Below are 20,890 nucleotides of genomic sequence, written 5' to 3'. Positions count from 1 at the left end.
CTAGCCCATCCCCCGCCCACCTCCCTCAATTTGTTCTCTCTCACTAAGAGGCACTTTTGGTGGGGCACCTGGGTGGCTCAGATGGTTGGGCGTCTGCCTTCGGCTTATGGGATCGAACCCCACGTCAGGCTCCCAGCTCTGCTGGAAGTCTGCATCTGCCTCTCCTGCTTGTGCTCTCTCTGTCTCTGTCAAATGAATAAATAAATAATCTTAAAAAATAAAATCACTTATGGCTTGTTTCCCTCTGCTTTTTTTTCTTTTCCCCTTCCCATATGTTCATCTGTTTTCTTTCTTAAATTCAGCATATGAGTGAGGTTATACGGTGTTTGTCTTTCTCTGGCTGACTTATTTCACTTAGCAGAATATACTCTAGCTCCATGCACATCGTTGCGTATGGCAAGATTTCATTCTTTTGATGGCTGAATAATATTCCATTACACACATGCACACACCCACATCTTTTTTTTTTTTTTAAGATTTTATTTATTCATTCAACAGAGATAGAGACAGCCAGCGAGAGAGGGAACACAAGCAGGGGGAGTGGGAGAGGAAGAAGCAGGCTCACAGCAGAGGAGCCTGATGTGGGGCTCGATCCCATAACGCCGGGATCACGCCCTGAGCTGAAGGCAGACGCTTAACCGCTGTGCCACCTAGGCGCCCCACACACCCACATCTTCTTTACCCATCACCTGTTGATGGGCATTTGGGTCCTTTCCATAGTTAGGCTATCATTGATAATGCTGCTGTATGCATTGGGGTGCATGTACCCCTTCAAATCTGTACTTTTGTATCCTTTGGGTAAAAAGCTAGTAGCACAAATGCTAGATCATAGGGTGGCTCTATTTTTAACTTTTTGAGGAACCTCCAAACGGTCCTCCAGAGTGGCTGCACCAGTTTGCATTCCCACCAACAGGGCAAGAAGATTCCCCTTTCTTTATATCCTCACCAACACCTGTTGTTTCTTCTTTTGTTAATTTTAGCCATTCTGACTGGTGGGAGGTGGTATCTCATCGTGGTTTTGATTTGTATTTCCCTAATGATGAGTGATGTTGAGCATCTTTCCATGTGTCAGTTAGCCATCTGGATGTCTTTGGAAAAGTGTCTGTTCATGTCTTCTGCCCATTTCTTAACTGGATTCTTTGTTTTTGGGGTGTTGAGTTTGGTAAGTTCTTTATAGATTTTGGATACTAACCCTGTATCAGATAGGTTGTTTACAAACATCTTCTCCCATTCCGTAGGCTGCCTTTTAGTTTTGTTGTTTCCTTCACTGTGCAGAAGCTTTTTATCTTGATGGAGTCCCAATAATTCATTTTTGCTTTTGTTTCCCTTGCCTCCGGCGACATACCTAGTAAGAAGTGCTGTGGCTGAGGTCAGAGAGGTTTCTGCCTGTGTTCTCCTCTAGGATTTTCATGATTTCCTGTCTCACATTTAGGCCTTTCATCCATTTTGAATTTATTTTTGTGTATGGTATTAGAAAGTGGTCCAGGAGCACCTCGTAGCTCAGTCTGTTAAGCATCTGTCTGCCTTTGGCTTGGGTTGTGATCCCAAGGTCCTGGGATCGAGCCCTGCATTGGGCTCCCTGCTCTGCGGGGAGTCTGCTTCTCCCTCTCCCTATGCTCTCCCCCCCCACCGCCCGCTTGTGCGTGCTCTGTCTCAGGCTCTCTGTCTCTCTCAAATAAATAAATAAAATCTTTAAAAAAAAAAAAAATTTCATGAATTCAGAGTGCCTGGCTTGCTCCATCGGTAGAGCATGCGACTCTTGACCTCAGGGTTATAAGTTCAAGCCCCACGTTGGGTGCAGAGATCACTTTAAAAAAAAGAAAGAAGGGGTGCCTGGGTGGCACAGCGGTTAAGCGTCTGCCTTCCGCTCAGGGCGTGATCCCGGCGTTGTGGGATCGAGCCCCACGTCGGGCTCCTCCACTATGAGCCTGCTTCTTCCTCTCCCACTCCCCCTGCTTGTGTTCCCTCTCTCGCTGGCTGTCTCTATCTCTGTCGAATAAATAAATAAAATCTTTAAAAAAAAATGAAAGAAGGAAGGAAGGAAGGAAGGACAGAAAGAAAGAAAGAAAGAGAAAGATAGATAGATAGATAGATAGATAGATAGATAGATAGATAGATAGATTGATTGATTGATTCTTGGGATGCCTGAGTGGCTCAGTCACTTAAGCGTCCTACTGTTGATTTCAGGTCGTGGCNGATAGATAGATAGATAGATAGATAGATAGATAGATAGATTGATTGATTCTTGGGATGCCTGAGTGGCTCAGTCACTTAAGCGTCCTACTGTTGATTTCAGGTCGTGGCATGATCTCAGGGTTGTGAGATCGAGCTGCTTCGGGCTCCACGCTGGGTGTGGAACCTGCTTAAGATTCTCTTTCTCTCTCCTCTTAAAAAAATAAGAAAGAAAAGTTTCCTTACCCTAAAAATTCCCTTGTAATGCCTTGATAACAAGGCAGCTCCTTCCCCCCTGCAGCCACTGATCTGTTCTCTATCCCTATAGTTTTGCCTTTTCCAATAGTGTAACATAAAAAGGAATCATTCAGCATGTGTAGCATTTTGAGTCTGTGTTCTTTCACTTAGCTTAATTCACTTGAAATTCATCCATGTTATATGCTTGGATAGCTCATTTCTTTTTATTGCTGAGCAGTAGTCCTACTGTATGGATACACCAGTTTGTTCACCAGATGAAGGGCATTTGAGTTGTTCCCAGTTTTGGGCAGTTAAAGATTAAAGCCACTGTAGACATTCACATGTTTTTATATGAGCATAAGATTTTATTTCTCTTGGGTGTGTATACCTAAGAGCAGATTTAATGATTCATATGGTGATTCTATGTTTAACATTTTGAGGAATTGCCGGACTGTCTTCCACAACAGCCACACCACTTTACCAGTCCACTAGCACTTTGTGTGGTTTCTAGTTTGTCCACATCCTTACCAACAAATGTTATTGTCTGTTAATTTAACCTTAGTGTGTAATAAATTATATTTCAGTGTTGTTTTGATTTGTATTCTTTAATGATTAATGACATAGAGCTTCTCTTCATGTATTTACCAGCCATTTGTATATGGTCTTTAGCAAAATGTCTATTCAAATCATTTGTCCAGTTTTTAATTGGTTTATCTTTTTATTGTTAATCATAAGAGTTCTCTATAGAGGGGTGCCTGGGTGGCTCAGTCAGTTAGGTATCTGCCTTTAGCTCGGGTCACGATCCCAGGGTCCTGGGATAATTCCCACATTGGGCTCCCTGCTCAGCGGGGAGTCTGCTTCTCTCTCTGCTCCTCCCCCCTGCTCATGCTCACTCTCACTGTTGCTCTATCTCGCTGTCAAATAAATAAATACTCTTTTTTTTTTTTTAAAGATTTTATTTATTTGACCGACAGTGACAGCAAGAGAGGGAATACAAGCAGGGGGAGTGGGAGAGGGAGAGTTATCTATAGAGTCTGAATACAAGTCGTTCATCAGATACATGATTCATAAAATTTTTCTCCTCTTCCATGGGTTGTCTTTCCCTCTCTTTGAAGTGAAAAGTATCCTTTTAATTTTTATGAAATACGGTTTATCTGGCTTTTTTTTCTTTTTCACAAAAGAATGTGCTTTTCCTATGATAGTATTTAAGAAATCATTGCCTAATCCAAGGTCATGAAGCGTTACTGCTCAGTTTTGTAGTTTTAGCTATTACATTTAGATCTGTGAGCCATTTTTGAGTCAGCTTTTGTGCATGGCATGAGGTAAGGGGTTCAGCTTAATTCTTTTGCATGTGGAGACCCAGTTGTCCAGTACTGGTTATTAAAAAGAGACTTTGTTCATTGAATGGTCTTGTCACCCTTGTCAAAAATCAATTGACAAGTATTTCTTTAGTTCTGGATTCTCATTTCTGTTTCACTGATACGTATGTCTGTCCATATAGATATGAGTACCGCAGTATCTTGATTACTTTTGTAGCAGTAGTAGTAAGTTGTAAAATTGGGACATGTGAGTTGTTCAACTTTGTTCTTTCTCAAGATTCTTTTGACTAGTCTGGGTCTCTTGCATTCTCAAATGAATTTTTAGGATGTAGAAATTTGCATTTCTACAAAAAAGGCAGCTAGAATTTTGATTGAGATTGTGCCAAATACATAGTTTAAATTTGGGGAGTATTGCCACCTTAACAATGTTAAGTGTTCTGATCCATGAACATGGGATATCTTTCCATTTATTTACATCTTTTTTTTTTCAACAATGTTTTGTAGTCTACAGAATATTAGGTTTACATAGCTTTTGTTTAATTATTCCTAAATGTTTTATTCTTTTGGGTGGTATTGTAAATGGAAGTCTTAATTTCATTTTCAGAATGTACATTGCTAATGTATAGAAATATAATTAATTTTTGTATATTAATCTTGTCTCCTGCAGCCTTGCTGAATAAATTTAATAGTTCAAATAATTTTTCTGTGGATTCCTTAGTATTTTCTATATACTGATACTGAATCATGTTATCTGTGAATGTGTATTACTTCTTCCTTTCCAGTCTGGCAGTCTTGTCTATTTTTCCTTCCTTAATTGGCTTTGGGTGGAACCCCTATTACAAGTCAAATAGAGGTAGTGAGAGCAGACATCCTTGTCTTATTCCTGATCTTAGGAAGAAAGCTTTTTCAGTCTTTCACCATTAAGTATGATGTTAGCCATGGATTTTTCATAGATGCCCTTTATCAGGTTGAAGAAATTTCCCTCTATTCCCAGTCTGTTGAGTGTTTTTATCATGAAGAGGTGCTAGATTTTGTCACATGCTTTTTTTTTTTTCCCCCTCTGTCAGTTGAGATCATGTGTTTGTGGTCCCTTTATTTGGTTAATATGGCAATACTACACTGATTGATTTTTTTCAGATATTACACCAACCTTGCATTCCTGGTTGTAAATCCCACTTAGTGCTGGTTAGGTTTTCTAGCATTTTGTTGAGATAATATACTTTCCATGAAAAAAAAAAGCAGAATATTAAATTGTACAGTATGATGGCACAGAATATAGGTGTGTTTTGTTTAAAGGGAAAATATTTCTACATTTGATTATCTTTGAATAGTGGGATTAGGAGTGACTAGTTTTTTCTTTGGTATAGTTCTCTGTTTGTTATATAGTTCTGTAAAGGACCTGAATGATCCAGAGGAAAAGTTACCTCTGTGGTTGCACAGAGGGGAATGCTGGTGCCGCTAGGGTGTGAGGAGATGGGCATCTTTGCACACAGTTGGTGGGAGTAGAATGGTAAAGCTTTTCTGGAGGGCATTTTGGTACAATGTGTCAGGATGCAGAAGTTCTGTATTTAGGAATTTGCCATAAGGAATTATTGGACACTGGGGCTCCTGGGTGGCTCAGTCAGTTAAGCATCTGCCTTCAGCTCAGGTCATGATCCCAGGGTCCTGGGATCAGGCTCCACATCAGGCTCCCTGCTCAGCGGAGAGCCTGTTTCTCCCTCTGCCTGCTGGTCCCCCTGCTCATGCACTCTTTCTTTCTCTGTCAAATAAATAAAACCTTTTTTTTAAAAAAAAAGGAATTATTGAACACCTATGCCAAGATGTATGTTTGCAGTGTTGAACAGCTTAAATATCCATCAGTAGGGTAAAGAGCAGAGTGAATAATGGTTAATATTACTTGGGTTTTAAATTATATATGTTTAGATATGTGCCCTTTTAAAAATTAGGAAGGATGTGTACCACACTGGGAAGATTGGAGGTAGTCTTCCCATGGTAGGGTTCCTTAGGGAAGCCTACCCTTTCACTTCTCTGTGTTCCACTTTGCTCATTTAAAAAATAGCTTCGTGTTCAGGGTTGGAAACTGGCAGAGCTCACTTCCTCTGGGGAGGGGGTGGAAGAGTGTTATACTGCCCAGGAGTGGTGATTTGGAGGGGCAGGTAACAGTATTAGCTAAGATTTGTCCTCTGGATACCCCATCTTGGCCCACAAGGGTTGGTATCTCTGTGAGTAGTAGAGACTTTCTGCCCCCATACTTCATTTCAGGCCCCAGATTTCCCATCCCTCCTACATGTTAACACAGGCCTCCTCCCTGACATTTGTGTGGGAATAGCAGATAGAACCCACTGCCCATTGTGGGTAAGAAGAGAATTGCGAGAATGTGACCGGGGCACTGAAACATCTGATATTTGTTGGACCTTATTTTTAGGAAGCACAGATATAGTCTTTCCTTTAAATTAAAAAAAAAAAAAAAAAAAAAAAAAAATGTTGTGAAACAATTCCTGCCTGCCTTGCAAGGTTAAGAGGTCTTTCCCAGCTAACCTTCTGGAGCAGATTTCATTTTCACGCCTAGGTGCCAGCATTAGCATTGCTATCGGAATTGACTCCTCCTGGTAGGAGAGGTTTTCATTCAGGCAAGCCCACTACTGACCTTTGTCAGATGTCCTCCCAGCCTTCCTCTTCCACGGGGCTCCATTTCATTTGTCTCCTCTTCTAGGTACTGCTTCTCCGAGATGGCCCCGGTGTGTGCGGTGGTTGGAGGGATCCTGGCCCAGGAAATTGTGAAGGTAAAGAGTCCCTTTGAAGCAGAAGCTCGCTGATCCACCATGGCCTTGTCGGCGTGCCAACTGAGAGAACCCATGGCTGCTTTAGAGAGCTGCCTGGTTTCTTTGACCCCATTCATCCTCATTTCGTGCCCTGCTTTTTTCCTCTCTTCACTTTTCCACCTCATCCTGTTCTCTCCAGCCTGTCCAAATGATCTGTGAGTGTCTAGTCTGTGCTAAACCCAGAGCTGGGCATAACATCCCTCAGGTACTGTCTGCAGACTCTCCCCTAAACAATACTGATGAGTTACGTGGCACTTATGATACTTGCCATGTATTCTGCTTCTCACAGCTATATGAAATGGATACTGTCATGATCTCCATTTAAAGTGGGGGAGACTGAGGCCCAGAGATGGGATCCAGAACCTGTGCTCTTAACTTCTACTTGGTGCAGTTTTTCTCTGTCCGTGACCATGGCATCAGAACTTCGTCTTGTTAATGCACACACCAAGGGTATGTGTTCCGAAAGGGGCGCTCAGTACCAGTGGAGCACGTGTACTGTCCCAGGAGCCCCATAAGGCTCCATAGTGAGTGACCTGTGACCACATTAGGTTTGGTGTCATTGTCCCTCTCAGAAGGGAAGTATTTCACTTGGGGTCACGTAGCCAGTAACTAGCATAGCCAGTCCTTTTGAGTCTCTTCTGGAACATTTTGGTTGTCAGAATTATAGCATGTCCCCAAGTACTTTCTTTGGGATTTTGATATTTGCCCAAAGACATTCAATCTGCCTTTTGTAGGTTCTCAACTGCTTCCATAGATTTACAATGATGGTTTGTTCCTTTCTTTCAAAAATTCTTTTTTTTTTTCTTTAAGATTTTATTTGAGAGAGAGAGAGAGCACAAGAGGGTAGAGGGTCAGAGGGAGAAGCAGACTCCCTGCTGAGCTGAGAGCCCAATGTGGGACTCGGTCCTAGGACTCCAGGATCATGACCTGAGCCGAAGGCAGTCACTTAACCAACTGAGCCACCCAGGTGCCCCTGTCCTTTTCTTTCATGGAGCCGAGTCATGCCTAGTTAAATGATTTTCTGTGCTTGTTTACGTGATGTGTTTGAGCTTAAGGGGACCATTTGGAGGTCCAGCTCTCACTACTTTGTCTTAAAGTCAGTAAATTTGCTCTGGAGACATTTGACTCAATTTGATAGTCCTCCCATCTTTAATAAGAGTTTTTTTTTTTTCTTTTTTTTTTTTCCTCTCTCTTTCCTGATCCTTTTCTCTGGACCAAATTCTTTCCCTAAATCCAACTTTCTATGTCATAAGGAGTAGGACGAGCCCCAGGGAGATTCAGAGGAAGAAGAAGAGTAAGGATATGATGGCCACACCTATTTCCTTGCTCATGCCTTCTGCTTAGTTCAGACTGCTATGAAAATTGTAGCTTATATGCCCAGTCTGCGAAGTCAGTTGTGGTTGCCCGGAAGACTGTGTTGAGAAGGATTCTGAGGCCGCCTATGGACAGACTCGGGAGGAAGGAGCACACTGATGGGAGAATCATAAGGGAACATACTCGTTTTTATAGCCTACAGTGACAACAACAGTAACATCATGTATTGAAATGCTTACCCTGTATTCTTCACAAGGATGCACTCATCTTTTCCTCACAACAGCCCTGTGAGGTAGGACTTTTGTGAGCGCCCCTGATACATAAGGAGGAGCCGAGGTGCAGAGAAGCAGTAGAGCCAGGATTTGAACCCAGGCAGTCTGGTCTCTGAGCCTGTGCCCTTCACCACTTGGCCCTTGTGCTTCAGGTGCTGTCTGCATGGACCCGGGCACTGTCTTTGTGCCTTCAGCCTCACTTTGTACATCTCACCAAAAAGCTGCTCCCTGGGTTTTTCATGTGAGATGGAGATTAGGGGTCAGGGCGGCTGGCCTTGACCCCATTGTTTTGCGGCGGCTTCCCCGTGTCTCAGTCCTAACCTCTCGTGCAGCCCCCTCCTTCCTGCCTGCTGGGGACAGCTGTTGCCCGCATCTTGTTTCTGTTTATCCCAGACAGCCAGAGTACTCTGCATTCTTGGTTGCTGGGTGTGTTTGGAATCTCCCCCTACCCCCATCTTGCTTGGGAAGCACTTTACCTTTTGCCCCGTGTTCACCCCATGGCCTGGTGTCTTGTCCCTGTCACCCCCGCCTTACTTAACACAATTCAGCCTTCAGCCAGCAGGCACCAGGGTCCCACAATCTGAAGGTTGCAGGACACCCCCCCCCTTTCTCTCCTGAGGACCATCTGACCATAACAAGTAAACATTAGGAGATGGAGGGCAAATGTAAGTCTGTTTCCTCGGAATCCTCTTCATTTTCTTCCTTCCTTCCATCATTCCAAACACCACGTATTCTGTCCACGTCCCCTGTCCTGTCATGCTTCCTTAGGTGTCAGCCCTCCTTTCGTCTCCCACAATCCCCGCTTGGCCTCCCTGTCTGTGATATAGCGGTGATGGTGGCGGCAGCAGCCCCACTGGGTTCCCTTGTGTCATGTCCTATAACTTGAGTTCTAGGGTCTAGGAGTTCTAACTGTGGGCTCTTGGGTCCTTCCACCTGGCTGAGTGCTTGGGGACCTCAGATCATGGTAAGGGATCCCTGGCTCCTGTTAGTCATGTCAGCTCCCACTGTTGGAGAGTTTGTTATGTGCCAGACGCATTACAAGCTCGGTTGCATCTCGTGTTCACCAGAACTATAGCAGCATGTGCTGTGGATGCGCCGTTCTGCACGTAAGTGCAGAGAAGCCGGCTTCTGTCCTAGCCGTGCCTCAGAGTCCTCAGTACCTAGCGTGATACCTGGCACAGAGTCGATGATCTAGAACATTTCCATGGATGGGTGGCTGAGTAACCACTTGAAGTAGGTATAATTATCTCCATTTTACAGAGGAAGAAACAGGTTGAGATCAGTGCTCAATTCAAAGAGAAGTTCAGAGTGTTTAGAGTGTATTCCTAACCTTGTAAAAGAGGTCCTGCCCTATGAGTGACAAGCATGGCTCTTCTGGGAGCCTTTAAACCCTGCCTAGTGGCATGCTTGGGCGATGTCCTCGTCTTTAAATGGCAACCTTTTTTGAGTTAAGAACCTCTTAGAAAACTCACTGACACCTGTGAGTCCTTTCTCCAGTACACACATGTACACACATGATTCAGCGCATGGTTTCAGGAGGTCTAGCCCCAGCTTTAAAAGTGCCGTTTGCTTCTGTTAACCCCACAAGATAATCACCATTTCCATGGCTAAATAGCACCTGTAAGGCTCTCTGGATCCCAGCCCTGGCCCGTCGTGCAGACGAAGGCAGGCAGCATGTCTCCTAGAAGAGCCGCGTCTGCGTCACTGTGTGTCCTGCAGGTGATGAGGCCGCCACCGTTCACAGTCGGATAGCCAGAAGTGATTATCGCTGTGTTTGCCCACAGCGCTGCTCCGGGTGGAGCTGTTCTCAGCGTGGTTGAGGAATACCATCTCTCTTAATGCTGAGGACAGTTCATGTGCTGTTTTCATTTTATGTGGGGAAAATGGGGTTCCAAGAGGCTAAATGATCTGTCCGGAGGCGCACAGGTGATCGGTGACAGCACAGAGACACGTGGCAGTCTTGGCTCAGACATAGCCAGTGAGCCCCTGGGGAGCAAAATCAACCTCTGTTGAGAACCGCTGCTGAGTTTTAGAAGATCTGGTTTTTGAGGGCTCTTTCTTTTTTTCTCCATATTAGCCTTTTGAGGCATCTGAGCTAAACCCTCTTGTTTTTCTTCCCAGGCCCTGTCTCAAAGGGACCCTCCTCACAACAACTTCTTCTTTTTTGATGGCATGAAGGGCAGTGGCATTGTGGAGTGCCTCGGCCCCAAGTGAGCCCAAGACTTGGCAGCCCTGGAGATGCTGACCTGCAGCCTGACCGCACGTGTGCCCTGTCCCCGCCTCCCCCCACGAAGGCCGCTCCAGGTGGGGGTGGGGAGAGAGTGAAGCCATTGGACCAGTACAGACCATTTCCTGCGAGCAATGAGCTTGTACAGATGTGTGACTTCCAAGCACCAGCAGCTGCTCAGCAAGGGGCGTAGGGACTGGCCGTCTCCATCCCAGCACTGTCGAGGGCTGTTTGCCAGCCGTCACCCGAACGCCCCCTCTGACGCATCCCTCTGTCCTGGGGCTGCCACGGCATCGCCAGCCCTCTGGGCTACCGCGGGAGACACCTGCCAGGAGCCAGCACACCTTGTTGCTTGGGAGCCTCTTGCCACCTCCTGGACTTACTCCCTGCCTGATGTCATACAGAGAAGAGCATGACTGCAGGTGGGGAATAAGACCCGGCCCGATGAAACACTAGCGCAGCCACAGTTCCAAATGCAGACAGGTGCCCCAGAGAGGAAAAGACACGGCAGGCGGAATGTATTTCCTCCAGAGTTTGAGATCCTGCAAAACAACAGGTGGTTTGTGGTGTGCTGTTCTTGAGTTTTAGTTCAGGATTAGTCGGGTTTCAGCCGGGATTTTGGAAGAGAGGAAATGTTACTAAAGTTCCCTCGGGCATTAGGGCGAGACCTTGCGAAGTGAATGTTAGTGGGAAAAGTTGTTTTAAAAAAACAGATTCCAGGGTCCCACTCCCTGAGGATTCTGAATTACTGGGGCCCAAGCGACAAAGGAGCCTGTCTGATCAGAGCCCCCTCCCCCCCATCCCTGATGCGGCTCAGACCGTCCTGGAAGCTGTTGCTTTCAAGGGCTGTGTCAGTCCTTTCCTTACCCCCGAATCGCAGCTGTTCGTGTTTTTTTATATTTTCTATATTTCCTTGATTCTTTAAAAAGGAATGATAGAAATAAAGTTATTTGCTTTAGGATTTACTTGTTTTTCTTCCACATTACAAATCTCTTCCTGTGATAGGGAGTGATCCTACCAATGGCCTTTTTTAACCTAAAGAAATCTCACTGGATGCTTCAGTGTGACTCAGAGATTCCTCCCCTCCATCACCATTCCTGCCACCTTTTTTCCGGGAAATGGAACGAGAGTTAGATTGCTCAAATTCTAGAATGCATAGAAGCTCCTGGTTCCAACTGTGTTGACTAATTCAGGTCAATAATGGCTGTTCTCAGTGACAAGAATTATATCAACGGGCAAGAAGTCGAAGATGTGAAACTGCTGCTGCCTTCTGTGTGGCTCCCCTGTGCAGCCGGCACTGTGCGGAGTCAGAGTGGGCAGTGGCCTCATTTTAAAGTTAAGTGACACTTAAGTAATGTGCCTCAAGTCCCACAGCTGGTAGGGGTCAAAGCTTTCATTGGTTCGGGACGGCTGTGTTTGTCTTGACGACCCAAGCATGCTCCAGTTCTCATCACAGTCCTGGGGTTTCTCCTTATTGTAAAATTGTGTGAGGTGTGAGTCTGGCCAGTTTGAACAAATCCACTCCTTTCCTGTTTCAGTCCTGCTCCAGTGAGAAGAAAAGAAAAGAAAAAAAAAAAGTCTCCACAGAGAGGAGGCTCTCAATTCCCTGACCCTCCTGGTCACCTCTCCTCCTCCATAGGTGAGGCTAGGGCTGTGTTTCTGGAGAGGCTCCTTTCTGGACCCCATCAGTGTCAAGTCGGGGGCACCAAGGGCAATGTTTTATCAATGAATGAATCTCACCCTTTCACATTTTGAGCCAACTACACCCTTTTTGCAGTGTGGGGCCTTGGTCACAAGGGGGAGCAGGTGGGTCTGGATGGATAAAAACAAAATTGTCATCCTAGAATCTTCTCGGAAGCTTCTCAAACTTTTCTACCCCTGTACCTTTCATGGCAGAAATTGAGTCATCCAGAAAAGACCCCTTGGGAATCTGGGGTGGTGTTGGAAGCTGCCAGCCCCAGGCAAGAACTGTCTTTATTCTCATTTCTTCAAATTTCATATTCTCCCGTATTACATGTTAGTGTTATAAAAATGGATCTCCCCAAGTCTCCAGGAAGAGCGCAATGATCACCCTGTGGTCTCTAATACCTCCAGGAGATATGTAGCTACTTGGGAAGGAGGATCTTATCTGTGAAGGTAGCAAATACTTTTGCGATGCTCGAGTTAGCAGATGAAAGGAAGTGGGCAGTCTTTGGGGCTGCCAGGTTTCTCCACTCCATACCCACTTCTGTTGTCTGTGTATGATGTATAGTAACCAAACTCTGTTAAGTTGAAGCCTCAGAACATTCTAGTGGAACAGGTACTACTTTATTTAATCTATTTAATTAATTTATTTAAGATTTTATTTATTTGACAGAGACACAGCGAGAGAGGGAACACAAGCACAGGGAGTGGGAGAGGGAGAAGCAGGCTTCCCACTGAGCAGGGAGCACGATGCAGAACTTGATCCCAGGACCCTGGGATCATGACCTGAGCTGAATCAGACGCTTAATGACTAAGCCACCCAGGCGCCCCAGGTACTATGAGCACACACACACAGGTAAAAAATTAGAATAAAGGGCTCCTGGTCCAGTCAGAGCCCCACATTCTGTGGTTTCCCTTTGCAATGCAGACGCATTTTGTCAGTTTCTTGCATATTTTTTGGTAACTACAAACGTGTGTATCTTGAGGTGTATGTCCTATTTGCCCTTTGCAGATGGAAAAATGGAGGCTTAGGTTGGAGTTGGCAAGTCAAAAGAGTTTAATAATAGCTAACATGCTCACACTACCTGCCTGGTACCTTTCAAAATACTTAGACTTTAGCTAAGTTGTTTGAATCCTCACAGCAGCCCCTTGGGGGTCGATGCTGTTGTCGTGCTCGTACTGCAGATGAGGGAACAGCCTGACCCAACAAGTAAGGGATGGAATGTGGGCTCATAGGGAAGGCTTCTACGCAAGACCCTTAGTGGACATTTATTTAGTGTCACCACTGAAAACGGTCAGGCAGGCCCAGGTATTGAGGAAGGGCCTTCAGCTGGATCCAGAAGAGTAGGTAGATTTTGTTTTTAAGCTCATAGTAAAACATTCAAGCAAAATGCATACACAGGGGTGAAAAGATTCCTCCCCACTGCCTCATAGGGCTTGGCAACTCAATGTCGGCCACATAGCAGGAGCAGCTGACTTCCTAGCTAAACTCAGGATTTTGGAGAGAAATGTGAGATGCTTTCTGGATATGTTAGCTGTATTCACTTTCATATTTACCCCCCAGGTCACTCCGGGCAGCCTTTGACAGTGAATCCAGACTGTCAGGTTGAAACCCAGACTTTACCGTTTAGCTAAGTGACCTTGGGCAAGTGGCCTTTAGTGCCTCTGTTGCCCCTTGTGTAAAATGGGGTGATGGTAGTACATTCCTCTGTTAGTGTGGCAATTAAGTGGAGGAATACATTATTGGAATAGAAGTTGCTCCATGTTAGCTGCTATCATGCATAACTCTGCAACTTGCTTTTTCTCACTCTGTCTTAGACATCCTTGTCAGTGCATTCTGCATCGAATTCCAGAACCACAGATGAACCATAACCTATTTAATCAGTCTGCTGTTGAGTGACATTGAGCTGGTTTCCTTTGCACACACTGGGGAAAGACTCCCCAAAGCCCAAGGCTGCGGTTATAGAGTATATAAATGCATTTGAAGCATTGCTTCCTTCCAAAAGACTAGCGTGGTAGCATTTTTACATGTCATTTGTTGTTTGGATAGGTAATAGGTGTGTGTAGAGGTTCACAAAGATGCGGTCATAGTTTTTAAGGAAGGAAAAAACAATATGAACAATGAAAAGTAAATCTCTCCCTTCCAGAAACAACCATGGGGTTACTGGAGGTGGATGAGTGCCAGTTCCAGTTGGGGATTAGCTTGCTTGAGGGGGCACAGTTAGTTGGCCAGTGGCAGAGGTTCGGCTCTGGATCTCATTTGCCAGGTGCTCTGAGCGTGCGCTTTGCCAAGTTGTGGGACCGCTCAACACCTTGGTTCCAAGAGAAAAGGCCACGGAGATGACTTTAGGTATTTCCTTTCCCCTGGAACAACTGATTCTTCTTTTGTTTTATTAGGAGCCCTTTGCTGATAAAATATGGCCATCTCTGACTTTGATTGTCCCTGGCTTTTTTCCGTCTGACCTGGATAGTGGAGTAGAATTCCCCACTTTCAATCCTAAAAAATAATAGGTTTAGGTCTATTAAAAAGAAAATACAGAAGTTCTGTTTCTGGTGTGGTAGAGTAAGTTTCTAACAGACAACCACCCCCCTGCAAATAAACTATATTCTAGACAAAATACCAAAAACAAAAAATAAAACGAAAACTACTGGGAAGCTCTGGAGAGTGATCAAAAGCAGGTGGACTTTGGGGAGAGGGCGAGTTGAAAGTTGCAGGAAGAGCCCACCACAGTATGAGTTTTCTGGTGTGTGTGCATTTCTACAGTGTTAGCCTGAGGGCGGGCTGCAGGCCCGGGCACTGCACCAGGCAGCCAAAACTCAGGTAGAAAACCAGCCATCTTACTGGCCTGAAGAACCAGAGGAAAGAGCCTAGAGGGACCACAGCAACTGGAAAGGAGAGCGCCAGGGAAGTTCCCTTCCCCCAGAGGACATGGATGAATTCAGCTTAAGTCTCTAGCTGACCACCGGGCTGTGGATGTGTGGGGCTAACTCAAAGCAGGACTGAAGCCATCGGGATTTACAATGTCGCCCACTGCAGCGGGCCAGGTCTAGCAAATACAAATATCCCCACAAGACCTTTCACATTCTTTGGAGGACTATAACAGAATCCAGAATGTCTACAATGTGAACATAATATCTGGACACAATGCAGAATTACCTCATATACATAGAATTGGGGAAATGTGACTCATTCTCAAGGGAAAAGACTAGATGACCAAGAGAACCCAAGTGTTAGGGGGCACCTGGCTGGCTCAGTGGGTAGAGCATGCCACTCTTGATCTTGGGGTCATGAGTTCAAGCCCCATGTTGGACATGGAGCCTGCATTAAAAAACAAACAAAAAACCTATCTAGGTGTTGGAGTTAGCAGGCAAGGACTTTAAAGCAGTTATTACAACTATGCTCACTGGTAAAAGGAAAACACCTGTGTAATGTTGAAAAATTGAAAGTCTCACCAGAGAACTAGAAAAAATTGAAGTCTCACCAGAGAAATAGAAAATGTTAAAGAACAGGGGCGCCTGGGTGGCTCAGTCATTAAGCGTCTGCCTTCAGCTCAGGTCATGATCCCAGGGTCCTGGGATCGAGCCCCGCATCGGGCTCCCTGCTCTGCTGGGAGTCTGCTTCTTCCTCTCCCACTCCCCCTGCTTGTGTTTCCTCTCTCGCTGGCTGTCTCTCTGTCAAATAAATTAATAAAATCTTAAAAAAAAAAAAAAAAGAAAAAATGTTAAAGAACAAAATGGATGTTCTAACAGTGAAAAGAGAGTATTTGCAATTTTAAAGGCCCACTCATAGACCTAATAGAATGAGGATGAGAGACTTTGTGCACTAGAAATATATTAATAGGAATTATCCTGTCTAAAAAGAGGCAAAGATTTTTTTAAATAAAGCCTTGAAAGCAGCCTAACAAAAACAAAACACACTACAAGCTGGGGAACCGTGACTCAGGTAATCCTGGGTTTCTCCAGAAACGGAGACCAGAGACAGCGAAACAACATCGTCAAGAGGCTGAAAGAAAACTGTCAACCCCAGAATTCTATAACTGGTGAAAACAAGTATTTTCAGATAAAAAAAGACTAAGAGAACTTGTCACTGGCAGAAATACACTGTACAAAATGCTAATGGAAGTTCTTCAGGCTTTCGGAACATTATCCCAGGAGAAACTTGGAACTTTAGGCTGCCTCGAAGAAATGGTAACCCAGTGGGGAAAGATTGCTAAAGACTATTAATTTCTTTAAATCTACATGATTTTAAAGCAAAAGCTATGGGGCGCCTGGGTGGCTCAGGCGGTTAAGCGTCTGCCTTCAGCTCAGGTCATGATGTCGGGATCCTGGGATCCACCCTGGAGTCAGCTCCCTGCTCAGTGGGGAGTCTGCTTCTCCCTCTCCCTCTGCCCCTCCCCCTGCTTGTGCTCTCTCTCAAAGAAGTAAAATCGTAAAAAAAAAAAAAAAAAAGCAAAATGTATGCCATTGCCTTGCGGGATTTGTGATGTGTGGAGATGTAAGCCGTGTGACGACGACAGCACAAAATGGTGGGAGATGTGGAAAGGACCCGTGGCCTGAGCCAAGTGGCGGATTCTACAATGGAAGTGAAGTGATACGATACGGACTCTAAATAGACCGGGAAAGAGCTACGCCTGTGTGTGTCGTCCCTAGAGCAGTACTGAAGACTGAACCGCCATGAGCAAAATCTCAAAGAACTGGAAAAAGTATTCAAATAATCCAAGAGAAGGCAGGAGAGAGGAAACCGGAATGAAAAGGGAAAACAAATAATAAAATCAATAGGCCTAATTCAGCCATATCAGTAATTCCATGAACTGTTACTGCAAAGGGGAAGCTGCTGGTTGCAGGAGTAGGAAGCATCCCCCGCTGGGAAGCAGCGGGGCAGCCAGGCAGCTGGGTGTGAACGCCCCCGGCCAGCCAGGGGCCTTGACCTCTGTGCACAGCATTTAAGCCCAACGGAAAATATGGAGAAACATAAACACCCAGGTACCGCCATCATTTTAGCCCCTGCTTGCTTGCTTTGCTCACCGTTGTTTATTCGTAGAGTTCTAGTTCATTCCAACTACCCGCTATCTATTCTGTTGTGTGCCTAGAGCAGACTTGAGATCCGTTCGACTTCTGTTGGAGACTTCAGGGAGTTGTTCTCTTGAGTTGCCAACCCTTGGACAGTTGTGCACATGAACTTCTAAGGGAGGACACCCAGGAAGGCATTTGCTAGCATATACGCGCATCTTATGTCTGACAAGCTTCTGCCAAATTCCTTTCCAAACTGATCGCGCCCCATTTACCCTGATCTTTCAGGAGGGCCATTTCCCCTGAATTTCCCCTTCCCAGTGAGGGATCCGAACCTGTGTCTGTGTCAGTCGTGTAGGAGAGGGCATAAGGAAAGCATTTGCCCAGTTGCCCTGTTTTCAGGAAGATAACAGAAGTTCCCCTTCTGATATTAATCACAGGCCTTTTATGCCAGGCAGCGTGTTAGGCCTTAGGGCAACTGCATGGGTGAAGCCTCCCTTTGATCTTAGCTTGAGGTGCTCTCCCTCCATGAGGGCTGGGACAAGGTCAGCCTCATTCCCGACATGTGCCCCAGGACTCCTCATAGTGGTGCTTCTGAATAAGTTATAGGTCATTCATTCATTCAGTAAATATGGGGCTTCCAGGGTATACTTTAGCCAGTGGGGATAAAGTGAGGATAAAGCACCGAAAAATAACAAAAACAAAACAAAACAAAACCTTCTGCCCTTGGGGGTGCCTGGCTGACTCCATTGGTGGAGCATGGGATTCTCTTGATCTTGGGCTTGTGAGTTCGAGCCCCATGTTGGGTGTGGAGATGACTTAAATATAAAATCTTAAACAAGACAAAGCCCTGCCCTTATGGGGCTTTGCTTTTAATGGGAGTTATGTAGGGATGCATGAAGGCTGGGTGTATACAGTGGCGCCCATGCTCCTTAGCCTCCCTTTGGATACAGCTGGATAGCCAGAAGTGCTCTGAAGACTGCCTCTCCCACCTCATCCCAGATAGGGGTCACAGAGGCTTGGACCAGACCATCCAAGGGGGAAAGAAAGCAGAAAGAGAATCCACTGTTCCAATCTGATTTTATTGAAAAGGAAACATACAAAAATCATGTACAAAAAAAATTAACCAAACATGTACAGAAAATTCATTCCGGTATCTACAGCAGCGCATATACAGTATTTTACAGGCTGGGCCATCCCTCCCCGCTCCCAGACTCCTCCCTCTTCTGCAATTCCCCCCCTCCCTGACTCCCCGTCTTCCCCCCAGCGCTTTGCCCTGGGGACTAAGGCTGGGGCGGTTTCCGCCAAAATATCCCACCCCCCCAAATGAATGCCAGTGGTCACACGTGCTCTCTCTAAACCTATGCAATGGGATTGATGGGGGCGGGGGGGTGGTCACGGGCAGAGCACAGGATTCACAGTCTGGGCCCCTCCTGGCCACCCCCAGATGAAGGTGAGGCAGGCATGCCCACCACCCGCCGGCTGGCTCAGGGAAGACGGCTGGGCGCTGGGCTGGGGCAGCCATCAGACCCACCCCATTCTCTGGCTCCAGGAGGCTAGTGGTCACGTTTGGCTCATTTGCTCTTCACGGGCCCCCTCCCCAGGAGGAGGGGGGGAAGCACCAGGGGCCTGAGGCCAGGCCCAAAGTGAAGGAGCACTGGAAGGGAGACTCCCCCCAGTGTTACCCCTGCAGCTGGAACAGGCAGCCAGCACCAGCAGCCTTTCCTGAGATGGTGGTGGGCGGCAGAGGCGGGCGGCTCTGTCCCCACCCTCTCCGTCACCGCTGCCTTCAGACGCTGAGTCCGTCAGCCCTCTCTCCCCTGGCTTCGCAGCCAGGGGCCCAGGAGTCCATATCTCCATCAGTGCACCCAGGCTAAGCCGGGGCTGGGGCTGGAGTGGCTGCCCGGGCCTGCCCCTGGGACAGGCAGGGCTGGTAGTCCAGTATGCTACATGGTGCAGAAAAAGTCCCCCGCGCTGGCCAGGGCATCAGGATGTGGGAGGGTCCTGCCCCCCAAGTCCCTGACGTCCACCGGGCGGGTGCAGGCACCTAATTGGGCTCCATCTCCGGGGCTCCGCGGCCCCTGGGTAATGGCAGGAGTCCCATGATGAGATTGTACAGGACCCTCCAGGGTGAGGGGCGGTGTCGCTGCCGCTCCTCTTGTCTCTAGGGAGAGGGAGAGGAGGAAGTTAGAGTGGGCTTGCCACGGGGATGGGGTGGTCAGGCTGAAGGACAGCGAGGAGGGAGGCACGGTCTTCAGAGTGACCTACATTCTCAACCAACCCTCAGCGGTGGTACTATTATTGTTAATTGGGTCCAAATCCCAGCTCCTCCCACCACCTGGGCCCATGCCGTCACCTCAAGAGAGGACAGTGTCCTCATCTAGAACAGAACAGGACGGAGAGGACGCAGACCGAATGCCCTCAGCACAATACCTGGGCCCAGCAAGTGCTCCCCTCATCTCCCAACCAAAGTCAGCCAGGGCTGTGGGGGGTGGGGAGGCTGGATGGCAGCCTGTCCTGCCCTCGCCTCAAAGGCTGGGAAGTGAGAGAGAAGGAAGCAGGGAGAAGCCCATGGTCTCAGTGATTCTAGAATGATCTGTGGTAGACAAGACCTGGAAACAACAGTTCACCTTCTGTGCTGACGCTGCACAGAAATATATCCAGGCAAAGCTAACCCCTGCCCTCTTTCCAGCAACAGGATGAAGGCTTGGGGTGGCCTCTAGGACCCTCTCAGTTCCAAATTGCTAGGCAAGTGAGAACAAGGAAGCCACAGGGAAGAAAAGACTCCCCACCAGTACAAATCAAAGGTAAGCTGTAGCACTCTTTCACCCCCTATCCTGAGTGCATGGCCAGGCCCACTGCTCACAAGCAGGGCCCACTAGTCTTATCCCCATGGAAGGATGAGAAACTCCTTTGACAGATGAGAACAGAGTCAGATAAACCACCCTGATGATGCTAGTGGTGCCAGGCTGCTGTGGGACGCCTTGTACCAATCCCTGCCCTCTCAGCACTCCCCACCAACTCTTGCAGCCAGGAGGTACCAAAGGGGGCACATCAGAATAGCATTTGTTGGAAAGCCTGCCAGTGTCTCACTGCTGCGGGGTGCCGCCCGGCAGGCACCGTCATCTCTGAGAGCAAGCTCGGGCAGGCAGAGCACTCCGGTATCTGCTCTGGAGGTACACGCAAGTGCACCACAGACGTGCATCCTTGGGAAGAGACAAAACCCCAAAACACCAAGCCAATGAAATTTGAAACATTTTTTTAAATCCTAAATATCCGTCAATAAGAAAATGAACAAGATCCAAAAGAATGCTACATAACACTGAAAATGTAGGAGCTAAAAGCTTCTTTGCCCACATGGATCAATCTCGAAGTGTAATGCAGGGGGGAAAGTTTGGAGAGGAACACACCACATCACGTACATTAAGCCAAAAACATCCCGCATGCCTAAGCAGTGCTTGCGGCCTGATAACAGGTAGTAAAAGAATCAACACCTGCGGAGTCATGGGAGGAGCCACCTTGAGAGGCTTCCTTTGGAAAGGAGGAGGAGGAGAGGGTCAGGGAGGGGAACAAGGGGCTTGACAACATCCGGGTTTTGTTTCTCTTTTACTAAGCAAGCAATGCGGGTGTAACGTTCAGACTGGACAGAGCGGGGTGGTCGGCGCCCTGATATTTGTTATTCTCTGTTCTAGGCCATAGGCTTCAGAGATTTGGTTTTAATGAGAGGCCGAGGCGTGGGCTTGGGGCGGGGCCTCCCGCGGGGGAAAAAAAAAAAAAAAAAAAAAAAAAAAAAAAAAAAAAAAAAAAAAAAAAAAAAAAAAAAAAAAAAAAAAA

The 20,890-nt window shown here is 46.6% G+C and overlaps 2 protein-coding genes across 2 annotated transcripts in view; one reads left to right on the top strand and one right to left on the bottom strand.

Annotated features, from left to right (window-relative positions):
* The window catches only part of SAE1 (SUMO1 activating enzyme subunit 1), a 79,224-nt gene extending 67,900 nt beyond the window's left edge, over positions 1-11,324 (top strand). Inside the window, exons 10-11 of the mRNA XM_034638991.1 lie at positions 6,442-6,511; positions 10,258-11,324. Coding sequence (XP_034494882.1) covers positions 6,442-6,511; positions 10,258-10,350 — 163 coding nt within the window. The 3' untranslated portion in view covers positions 10,351-11,324. The remainder of the gene's footprint in view (positions 1-6,441; positions 6,512-10,257) is intronic.
* Positions 11,325-18,119: 6,795 nt separating this feature from the next.
* Positions 18,120-20,890, bottom strand: part of LOC100474559 (bcl-2-binding component 3, isoforms 1/2) — a 3,915-nt gene continuing 1,144 nt past the window's right edge. Inside the window, exon 2 of the mRNA XM_034638575.1 lies at positions 18,120-19,220. Within this exon, the coding sequence (XP_034494466.1) occupies positions 19,104-19,220 (117 nt within the window). The 3' untranslated portion in view covers positions 18,120-19,103. The remainder of the gene's footprint in view (positions 19,221-20,890) is intronic.

Source organism: Ailuropoda melanoleuca, chromosome 12 (assembly GCF_002007445.2).
Source record: "Ailuropoda melanoleuca isolate Jingjing chromosome 12, ASM200744v2, whole genome shotgun sequence".
Classification (NCBI taxonomy): Eukaryota; Metazoa; Chordata; class Mammalia; order Carnivora; family Ursidae; genus Ailuropoda; species Ailuropoda melanoleuca.
Note: the sequence above shows the minus strand (reverse complement) of the source record. Positions and strands in the feature narration are given on the sequence as shown.